Source organism: Populus euphratica, unplaced genomic scaffold (genome assembly GCF_000495115.2).
Source record: "Populus euphratica unplaced genomic scaffold, PopEup_1.0 scaffold3371.1, whole genome shotgun sequence".
Taxonomy (NCBI): domain Eukaryota; kingdom Viridiplantae; phylum Streptophyta; class Magnoliopsida; order Malpighiales; family Salicaceae; genus Populus; species Populus euphratica.
The window spans coordinates 1-12,184 of NW_011503237.1; the positions used below are offsets into that span (position 1 = coordinate 1).

At 33.6% G+C, this 12,184-nt stretch overlaps 1 protein-coding gene across 1 annotated transcript; it reads right to left on the reverse strand.

Moving 5' to 3' along the window:
* Positions 1–6: 6 nt before the first annotated feature.
* On the reverse strand, positions 7–2,378 carry LOC105119724 (probable receptor-like protein kinase At2g42960; the record flags this gene model as incomplete). Its single annotated transcript, XM_011017892.1, has 5 exons — positions 2,178–2,378; positions 843–1,575; positions 643–747; positions 337–459; positions 7–112 (listed from the first exon to the last, which is right to left on the reverse strand). Coding segments are annotated over exons 2-5 (993 nt in total), but the record flags the coding sequence as incomplete, so codon positions are not given.
* Between the last annotated feature and the right edge of the window lie 9,806 nt (positions 2,379–12,184).

Below are 12,184 nucleotides of genomic sequence, written 5' to 3' on the forward strand. Positions count from 1 at the left end.
CAATCCAAAATCAGAGACCTTGGCATTAAACTCATTGTCAATCAAAATATTGCTGGATTTTATGTCTCGGTGAACAACCTTTGGTTCTATTGCTTCATGCAAATAAGCAAGCCTGCATCAGGTTTACAAAACAATTTCATCATCTTTGCATAGACATCCAGTGAAAAAAAAAAATCAAATTCTATTTCTGCATCATCTTTTAAGGAAGTTTATTTTACCACAACTAGATAATCACTTTAGATGAAATGAATTAAAAAAAAGTCCAAACTAAGCCATTTAAGAGAGCTAGTTTTGATATGGTAGACAAATGTGGTTTGAATAGAGCTAAGAACTTACGCCCTAGCAGTACCCAGAAGGACCTTCATGCGTGCCTCCCAAGTAAGCGTACCATGATGTTGCATTGCCCCATGCAGCCATTGTTCTAAGTTCCCATTATTCACATATTCATACACCAGCATCCTAAGCAGATAAAATTTGTGTGAAAAAGAATCACACTCAAAGCTCAAGAATCAACAAAGCAATATTGGGGAAGAATTGTGAAGCACACACCACAGATATAGCTTCATGCACCCAGTAACAGTGACATGACTAATGTGAGTGGAAGACAGAATAATTAAATTAACAGGAGTAAATGCCTCATACCTGTGAACTCCTTCGATGCAGTAGCCAAGTAGCCGTACAAGATTCTTATGTCGAACATGACCAATAGCCTCCACTTCAACCCTAAATTCCTTCTCTGCCTGTCCCCTAAAACCTCCATTCCAAAATAAATTGTTAAATAACTAATAAAAAAGATCATAACATCACAAAAGTAAGAGATGGCATCTTCAAAGCGTCCTTACAGGTTGTTAAGAAGCTTCTTTACCGCTACCTCAGTTCCATTTATTAGTCTACCCTTGTAAACAACCCCATATCCACCCTCACCAAGCACATTCTCTGCTGCAAAACGATTTGTAGCAAACTCAAGATCCCTAAGTGTAAACCAGTGGCCCCATCCAAGTTGTGAAATTTCTGGCAAGCCAATTAAGGGAGAGGCTGTGACAAGTCCAGCGTATGATAATGAAGATTGCTTTCGAACAGTCCCAGAGCTTCCTTCTTCCCCAGAAAGTGAACTACAGGTCCTCTCGTTGTGATAAATTGAGCTGCTTTGGCTGGCAATGTCAGGATCACTAGATTTGCTCATTCCCAAATGAGCTAGCATTTTATCTGAATTCTTGTCACTCGATTTATCATTGATCGTGAGAAATGCACTTTCATGGTGATCATTGGAATGAACCCCAACCCTGTCAATCTTAATATCTTTTGATATATTTGGTATTTTAGAATGGCAGTATTTGTCCACTGATCTCCTAGATTTCCTCTGAAATGTAATCCATACAGATAAGACACAAAGAATCGAAATTATAAACACTCCTACAGATATTCCTATTAAAACCCATAGTTTCAAACCCAAAACTGACGTCTTCTTTGATAATTCAGCATTCAAACTCTCAGATGACATCCCTGGTTCTCCAGAAAACACAACAGTCTGTATTGCCGATCTCACTTTATACCAAGAGATTAAAAGATATCTACCTGCACTTTAAGATGACCAACCGATATCAAATTTTGAACTTCATAGATGAGCAAAATGTTAAACAACACTTTCTAAATTTAACTACTGAAGCAACCTATTGATAAAAGAAAGCTTTATTTTTCTGATTCAACACTAAAACCTCAAGGGAAATAAATGTAAGGAAAATTAATCCACCGGAAATTAAGTAGAATAGATTCCTGGCTTCATCTACGCCTATTTAAAAGGAACCAAACAGAGAGAAAGTAAACAAAAGAAGAGATAAGAAAGAATCCACAGGACATTTAAAGAATTTCATTTGCATAACAATTGGCAGTTTCTTAAGGTTATGCAGTGCATCCAAACACCAAAGGCATTTGACAAATCAACTAAAACCCAGTTCCAGAAAAGTCTAAGAAAGAAAGAAAGCAAATTCAAAGTTAACTGAAAAAGCAATCCCAGACCCATAAGTCACAAACAGTTAAATCACAAATCTCAAAACTACGAGAAAAGGAATAAGTTCTCAAAAGGCATCACTTACGATCCAAGTAAGAGACAGCTAAAGAGAAATGCGAAACCTTCAAGAAACATAAAAAAAAAGAAGAAGAAGAGGGAAAGCATTAACCTTTGCAGTGATCTGAGTGTGAAAGCTAACCCCCTTGATCTTCTTCCTTGAGCACCCACAAAAGCAAAGAAAGGGCTTCTCTTTTTTTAGGCAAGTTAGACTCAATAAGCATAGATACGCCAATGCAGACCTGAAACAACACAAATCACCCAAAACCCAGTAACCAAAAAAAGGCAGTAGTAGTTTAGAAGCACAAGTTGTGGCCTCATTGTCGGGAATGAATCTTTGAAATATTTGATCAGGACAATATTTGAATAAGGTAGGGTCATCACAATAAAAATTCTTCACTTCGTTCAAAAACTTTTCTTTGTCTTGGGTACTCCAATCAGCTGGCAAATCTCCTAAAGTAAGAAAATTGATATTTTTATCATACCAAGGCATTGGACTAAGAGAAAGTAAGGATTCGTTAGGAAAGTAATCATCCTTTGGTGTGATGTCAGATGTCAAATCTATTGTCACTGTTGACAAAAGATTCGCATCAACATTTTCGGTGCTTGTTTCATCCGTGATTTCTTCCTCAGAATAAATCATTTGCAAATCTTCAGTTTCATCCAATTCATTTTTACTTAAAGTAGATTCAAGTTGATCATAAACTAATTCCTCAATATGATCTACTTCTTGTAAATCATTATCATCTCCAGGTTGCTTGCAAATGTTGAAAATATTCATCTCCAATGTCATGTTTCCAAATGATAGCTTCATCAGTCCATTCCTACAATTAATCAATGCGTTAGAAGTTGCAAGAAATGGACGTCCTAAAATAACAGGAAATGAATTACATGCTTCAACAGGTTCTGTGTCCAAGACAATAAAATCCACAGGATAAATGAATTTATCGACTTGTACTAACACATCTTCAATTATTCCTCTAGGCACTTTTACAGATCTATCGGCAAGTAAAAGAGATATAGAAGTTGGTTTTAACTCACCTAGATTGAGACTCTGAAAAACTGAATATGGAAGTAAATTCACACTAGCACCAAGATCAAGTAAGGCTCTTTCAATTTTATGCTCTCCAATAAAGCAAGAAATTGTAGGACAACCAGGGTCTTTATATTTCAAAGCATTATTGTTTTGAAGAATAGCACTTACTTGTTCGGCTAGAAAGGCTTTCTTTTTCACATTCAGTTTCCTCTTCACAGTGCAAAGATCTTTCAAAAATTTAGCATAGGAAGGAACCTGTTTAATAGCATCTAGCAAAGGTATATTGATCCTTACCTGTTTGAAAATTTCATAAATTTCAGAATTGTGATTGACTTTCCTTTGTTTGGTCATGGCTTGAGGAAATGGAAGTGCTGGCGGTGAATCAGTCGTTTCTTTGCAATTTTCAGATTCATCCCCTTCCTTACCCTCAGAGATTGATTCATCATCTTTCTCATAAGGTTCAAGAGAGGGTTTTTCAATAACCTTACCACTGCGCAGAGTAGTGACTGATTTGACTTGATCCATGTGTTGGCTTCCGGAACTACTTGCATTTGCATTGTATTGCCCCTTGGGATTTTGTTGTGGTTGAGATGGAAACTTACCTTTCTCTTGGAAACTAAAAGCAGATGTTAATTTAGCAAGAGTATGTTTAAAATCTGTCATGTTTTGAGCAAGTTGAGTATTGATTGTCTCTTGCTTTTCAATGAATGCATGCAATGTTTCCTCAAGATTTCTTCTAGGAGGTGGAGCATAAGGAGGTGCATATCCATGAGAATTTTGGAAATTGTGGTGTGCTTGAAATGGTGGTTGTGAAGTTTGTGCATTGTTGTTCTCACTCTTCCAATTGAAATTTGGGTGATTTCTCCAACCAGGGTTGTATGTTTGGGAGTATGGGTTGTGGTTGGGCCTTTGGAAACTGTTTAAAGCATGGGCTTGTTTATGGAGACATTCCTTAAAAGAAGGCAAGGTTGGACAGTTACTGGTTGAGTGTTCATTTTTTTCACAGATTTGACACACAATGTTTTCAATAGATTTTAATTGACCACTCTTTTTCAATTCTAGTGCCTCGACTTTTCTAGCTAAAGATGCAAACTTGGCTTGAAGGTCATGATCTTCCCTAAGGTTGTACATACCTCCATTAGATGTATGAGGTTGAGTTTTACTCGGTGCCTCATATGTACCCGCAGTGTCCCAATTTTGAGCATTTTCAGCTAACAAGTCTAAGTACTCCATTGCTTCATTAGGGTCTTTATCTTCAAAAGTTCCATTGCACATCAATTCAACCATTTGCCTATCTTTAGGTGTTAACCCTTCATAGAAATGTGAAACCAATCTCCATGTTTCAAAACCATGATGAGGGCAAGTACTAAGCAAGTCTCGATACCTATCCCAACATTGGTAAAATGTTTCTCCTGGTTTTTGAGTGAAAGTGGTGATTTGTCTCTTGAAAGAGTTTGTTCTATGAGATGGGAAAAACTTCTTCAAAAACTGTTGTTGCATTTCATCCCAAGCATGAATGGATCCTGGTCTTAAATTTTGTAGCCATGTTTTAGCTTTATCTTTTAATGAAAAAGGAAAAAGCTTTAATCTGATGGTGTTCATGCTACAATTTAAGTTATTATATGTGTTGCACACCTCCTCAAATTCTCTTAAATGCAAGTATGGATTTTCCAATTCCAAGCCATGAAATGAAGGTAAAAGTTGAATAATACCTGGTTTAAAATTAAAATGAGATGCATCAGGAGGAAAAACTATGCATGATGGTGCACTTGTTCTTGTGGGATTCATGTGGTCTCTAAGTGTTCTAGCACGGTTATTCTCATTATTTTCATTATGAAGTGATTGATTATCTTCTTCGGCCATATTTTCTGAAAATGATGAGAATATCCTACAAAGTTTACCACTTGATGTACGTGACCACACTCTCATGCACGTGTAGGAATAAAATAAAAAAAGAAGAAGAAGAAAGCGAAAGAAGGAGGAAGAAAACAAAATAAAAAAGAAACAAAAGAAAAGAAACAAAGTTATATACAAGAAAAGTGAAAAGAGAAAATAAAATAAATATTATAATTTATACAAGAACTTACCTCCCCGGCAACGGCGCCAAAAACTTGACACGACTAAAAGGTTGATGTCTTCTCCCAAGTGCAGGAGTGTCGAAGTAATAAATAACCCGGCAAGACCGGGGTCGAACCACAGGGAGGTTATTTGTATAAATTATAAATAAAAATAATACAACAACAATAACAATAACAATAACAACAATAATAATAATAATAATAATAATAATAATAATAATAATAATAATAATAATAATAATAATAATAATAGTAGTAGTACTAATAATAGTAGTAGTAGTAATAATACTAGTAATACTAATAATAATAATAATAATAATAATAATAATAATAATAATAATAATAATAATAATAGTAGTAGTAGTAATAATAATAATAGTAGTAATAATAATAATAATAATGATGAGAACTTGGAGATGGAAAATTAATGTAAGGATTAAACAATAATAATAACAAATGTCAAGGTTAGAGGTTCCACTAATGGTATATCAAACAAGTATAGTATAAACTCTTATTATTGAATTGGAAACCACACACAAAGGAGGTTCCAATCAGATTATATATTGTTAACATAATTACATTAGTCATCCTATTCAATTAATGCTAGTACTTGTAAATCTCGTCAAGCATTCATGATTATAACTTATGTTAACAACAAATCAAGTTCCTTTCATAGCTCAAGTGTCGGTTATACCATACATTATGGGCTATGAAAGTGCCAAGCATTTGTTGTACCAAGTGTTATACAACATAAATCAAGATTAGTCATTTAACAAGCAAAGTATTAAAGAGTGAACAAGATAACAAATATAAAACATGTTAGTATCAAACATTAAAGTCCATATTAAGTTTATACTATACTTATTCTTACACCATTAGTGTAACCTTTTCACCTTGACATAATAAACTTAGCTAGACATAATGAAAGAAAGCAAAATAGATAAACAAAATAAGAACATAAAAGTTAACTAAGTAAAGGAAAGGAAATGAAAGGCATAAACTTAATATTAATGAAAGCAAAACATAAACATTACAAAAAATACAAAGAGAGAAAGGAAGAGCATGATCTTGATCTGGAAACCAAGATGCCTAAATGCATGGCAAATGCCTCCTTTTATAGGCCAAAACTGGGAACTATTGATTTGATGACTAATTGATAAGTGGGTGGCCAACTTTTAACTTGGTGACAATCCTTATCTTCTCTTGTCTGCCCAAAACATCATTGATAACGTCAAAAGTGGAGCCAGTTGTAAACATGAAAGTTGTAGGCAATTGTCTCAGCTTTCTTGTGTAAACAATTCAGCTCATTTGGACTTCTAGAACTCCAGATATGGCCAAAATACCGAACAGTGCTCGGGCTGGAAGACAGATTCGGGCTTCTTTGTTGTTGCTACAATTTGGACTTGATAATGGCCTTTTTAGATCTTGGGCTCCATATGTAAGTTGTAGGCTTATGTCTTACCTTTCCATCCATATAAATTGGACCTAAATCTGAGATCTGTAGCTCTAGATATGACCCAATTACCGAACAGTGTTCCGATTTGGATTGCACCAACATCTCTTCTCTAAGTTTGACCATATCTTTATCCTTGCAATTTAAGTTCTTCAAGTCATCAATCAATCCTTTCATTTATGTGATAGGTCTGCATTAAAAATAGACATTTACCACAAATTATAGGTATCTTATATTATTAGATACATTATTATAAAACATATTTTAGTTAAGGAGTTATTGATATTTCAAGTGCAAAATGATGATATAAAACCATGATAAAAATGCTCTTTTAAGTACTAATCACTAACACATCTTCAATTATTCCTCTAGGCACTTTTACAGATCTATCTACAAGTAAAAGAGTTATAGAAGTTGGTTTTAACTCACCTAGATTGAGACTTTGAAAAACTGAATATGGAAGTAAATTCAGACTAGCTCCGAGATCAAGTAAGGCTCTTTCAATTTTATGCTCTCCAATAAAGCAAGAAATTGTAAGACAACCAGGGTCTTTATATTTCAAAGCATTATTATTCTGAAGAATAGCACTTACTTGTTCGGCTAGAAAAGCTTTCTTTTTCACATTCAGTTTCCTCTTCACAGTGCATAGATCTTTCAAAAATTTAGCATAGGAAGGAACCTCTTTAATAGCATCCAGCAAAGGTATATTGATCCTTACCTGTTTGAAAATTTCAAAAATTTTAGAGTTGTGATTAACTTTTCTTTTTTTGGTCATGGCATGAGGAAATGGAAGTGGTGGTGGTGAATCAATCGTTTTTTTTGTAATTTTCAGATTCAACCCCTTCCTTACCCTCAGAGATTGACTCATCATCTTTCTCACAAGGTTCAAGAGAGGGTTTTTCAATAACCTTACCACTGCGCAGAGTAGTGACTGATTTGACTTGATCCATGTGTTGGCTTCTAGAACTACTTGCATTTGCATTGTATTGCCCCTTGGGATTTTGTTGTGGTTGAGATGAAAACTTAGAGCATATGTTAATTTTGCAAGAGTATCTTTAAAATCTGTCATGTTTTGAGCAAGTTGAGTATTGATTGTCTCTTGCTTTTCAATGAATGCATGCAATGTTTCCTCAAGATTTCTTCTAGGAGGTGGAGCATAAGGAGGTGCATATCCATGAGAATTTTGGAAATTGTGGTGTGCTTGAAATGGTGGTCGTGAAGTTTGTACATTGTTATTATCACTCTTCCAACTGAAATTTGGGTGATTTCTCCAACCAGGGTTGTATGTTTGTGAGTATGGGTTGTGGTTGGGCCTTTGGAAATTGTTTAAAGCATGGGCTTGTTCATGGAGACATTCCTTAAAAGAAGGCCAGGTTGGACAATCGTTGGTTGAGTGTTCATTTGTTTCACATATTTGACACACAATGTTTTCAACAGATTTTAATTGACCACTTTTTTTCAATTCTAGTGCCTCGACTTTTTTAGCTAAAGATGCAAACTTGGCTTGAAGGTCATGATATTCCCTAAGGTTGTACACACCTCCACTAGATGTATGAGGTTGAGTTTTACTCGGTGCCTCATAAGTACTCGCGGTGTCCCAATTTTGAGCATTTTCAGCTAACAAGTCTAAGTACTCCATTGCTTCATCAGGGTCTTTATCTTCAAAAGTTCCATTGCACATCAATTCAACCATTTGCCTATCTCTAGGTGTTAACCCTTCATAAAAATGTGAAACCAATCTCCATGTTTCAAAACTATGATGAGGGCAAGTACTAAGCAAGTCTCGATACCTATCCCAACATTGGTAAAATGTTTCTCGTGGTTTTTGAGTGAAAGTCGTGATTTGTCTTTTGAAAGAGTTTGTTCTATGAGATGGGAAAAACTTCTTTAAAAACTGTTGTTGCATTTCATCCCAAGCACGAATGGATCCTGGTCTTAAATTTTATAGCCATATTTTAGCTTTATCTTTTAATGAAAAAGGAAAAAGCTTTAATCTAATGGTGTTCATGCTACAATTTAAATTATTATATGTGTTGCAGACCTCCTCAAATTCCCTTAAATGCAAGTATGGATTTTCCAATTCTAAGCCATGAAAAGAAGGTAAAAGTTGAATAATCCCTGGTTTAAAATTAAAATGAGATGCATTGGGAAGGAAAAACTATGCATAATGGTGCACTTGTTCTTATGGGATTCATGTGGTCTCTAAGTGTTTTAGCACGGTTATTCTCATTATTCTCATTATGAAGTGATTGATTATCTTCTTCGGCCATATTTTCTGAAAATGATGAGGATATCCTACAAAGTCTACCACTTGATGTACGTGACCACACTCTCATGCACGTGTAGGAATAGAATAAAAGGAAAAGGAAAACAAAAGAAGAAGAAACAATAGATAAGAAACAAAGTTATATATAAGAAAAGTGAAAAGAGAAAAAAAATAAATATTATAATTTATACAAAACTTACCTCCCCAGCAACGGCCAAAATCTTGACACGACTAAAAGATTGTTGTCTTCTCCCAAGTGTAGGAGTGTCGAAGTAATAAATAACCTGGCAAGACCGGGGTCGAACCACTGGGAGGTTAATTGTATAAATTATAGATGACAATAATACAACAACAATAACAATAATAACAATAACAACAACAACAACAACAATAATAATAATAGTAACAATAATTACAATAATAATAATAATAATAATAGTAATAATAATAATAGAAGAAGAAGAAAAAGAAGAAGTTGATGAGAACTTTGAGATGAAAGATTAACGTAAGGATTAATCAACGATAATAACAAATGTCAAGGTTAGAGGATCCACTAATGGTATGTCAAACAAGTATAGTATAAACTCTTATTATTCAATTGGAAACCACACACAAAGGAGGTTCCAATCAGATTATATATTGTTAACATGATTACATTAGTCATCTTATTCAATTAATGCTAATACTTGTAAATCTCGTCAAGCATTCATGATTATAACTTATGTTAACAACAAATCAAGTTCCTTTCATAGCTCAGGTGTCGGTTATACCATACAGTATGAGCTATAAAAGTGCCAAGCATTTGTTATACCAAGTGTTATACAACATAAATCAAGATTAGTCATTTAACAAGCAAAGTATTAAAGAGTGAACAAGATAACAAATATAAAACATGTTAGTATCAAACATTAAATTCCATATTAAGTTTACACTATACTTATTCTTACACCATTAGAGTAACCTTTTCACCTTGACATAATAAACTTAGCTAGACATAATGAAAGAAAGAAAAATAATTAAACAAAATAAGAACATAAATAAGATAAAACTTCACTAAGTAAATGAAAGGAAATGAAAGGCATAAACTTGATATTAATGAAAGCAAAGCATAAACAATACAAAAAATACAAAGAGAGAAAACAAGAGCATTATCTTGATCTGGAAAACAAGATGCCTAAATGCATGACAAATGCCTCCTTTTAAAGGCCAAAATTGGGAACTATTGATTTGATGACTAATTGATGAGTGGGTGGCCAACTCTTGACTTTGTGACAATCCTTATCTTCTCTTGTCTGCCCAAAACGTTATTGATAACGTCCAAATTAGAGCCACTCGAAACATGAAAGTTGTAGGCAATTGTCTCATCTTTCTTGTGTAAAAACTTCAGCTCATTTGGACTTCTAGAACTCTAGATATGGCCAAAATACTGAACAGTGCTCGGGTGGAGGACAGATTTGGGATTCTTTGTTGTTGCTACAATTTGGACTTGAAAACGTCCTTTTTAGATCTTGGGCTCCATATGAAAGTTGTAGGCCTATGTCTTACCTTTCCATCCATATAAAGTAGACCTAAATCTGAAATCTATAGCTCCAGATATGACCCAATTACCGAACAGTGTTCCGGTTTGGATTGCACCGACATCTTTTTTCTAATTTTGGTCATCTCTTTGCCCTTGCAATTTAAGTTCTTAAAGTCATCAATCAATCCTTTTATTTATATGATAGGCCTGCATTTAAAATGAACATTTACCACAAATTAAAGGTATCTTATATTATTATAAAACATGCTTTAGTTAAGGAGTTATTGATACTTCAAGTGCAAAATGATGATATAAAACCATGATAAAAATACACTTTTAAGTACTAATCAACTCCATTTTGTATAATTCTTTTTTAATTTGAGAGGTCATATTAATGCCAAGCATGGACATGCTAGATTATTTATTAGCATATAAAAGAAAGGTTGAGTGAGCATACAACAAACATATTCGATTAAAGAATTTCTTAGTAGGTGATTTGGTATGAAAATCCACTCTAATAATTAGCTATAGAGATTTAAGATATGGCAAATGACCCCTCAACTGGGAAGGATAGTACATTATTTACAAAGTCAATCATCTAATAAATCAGAATAAGGAGATGTGTTATTGATTAGTGCTTCTAAAGAGATGAAATGGTCAATATAAAGATCATAACAAGGACATAACTCTAGAACTCCATATTTATTTATTAACACTTAAAAGTGTATTTTTATCAAGCTTTTATATCATCATTTTGCACTTGAAGTATCAATAAATCTTTAACTAAATCATGTTTTATAATAATATTTCTAATAATATAATATACCTTTAATTTATAGTAAATGTTCATCTTAAATATAGGCCTATCACATAAATGAAAGGATTAATTGATGAATTTAAGTACTGAAATTAAAAGGACAAAGAGATGGTCAAACTTAGAAAAGAAATGTTGGTGCAGTCCAAACTGGAACAATATTTGGTAATTGGGTCATGTCTAAAGCTGTAGATCTCAGATTTAGGTTCAATTTATATGGATGGAAAGGTAAGATAAAGGCCTACAACTTCAATGTAGAGTCTAAGATTTAAAAAAGGTCATTTTCAAGTTTAAATTATAGCAACAACAAAAAAGTCTAAATTTGTCCTACAGCCCACACACTGTTCAGTGTTCAGCCATATCTTGAGTTTTAAAAGTCCAAATGACCTCAATTCTTTTTAATGAAAAACTGAGAGAATTTCCTAGAACTTTCATGTGGAGGTCTAGTTCACATTATGATGTTATCAATGATGTTTTATTCAGACAAGAGAAGATAGGATTGTCACCAAGTCAAGAATTAACCACCCACTCATCAATTAGTCATCAAATCAATAGTTTTCAATTTTGACCTATAAAAAGAGGCATTTGCCATGCATTTAGGCATCTTGGTTTCCAAATCAAGATCATGCTCTTGCTTTCTCTCTTTGTATTTTTTCTTTGTAATGCTTAAGTTTTGCTTTCATTAATATCTTGTTTATGCCTTTCATTTCCTTTTCTTTACTTAATTAACTTTTATTTTATTTATATTCCTATTTTGTTTATTTATGTTTCTCTCTTTCATTATGCTTAGCTAAGTTTATGATGTCAAGGTGAAAATGTTATGCTAATGGTGTAAGAATATGTATAGTGTAAACTTAACATGCACGTTAATGTTTGATATTAACATGAAAGCTGAGATAATTTCCTACAACTTTCATGTTTTCAAATAGTTCAATTATGACATTATCAATGAT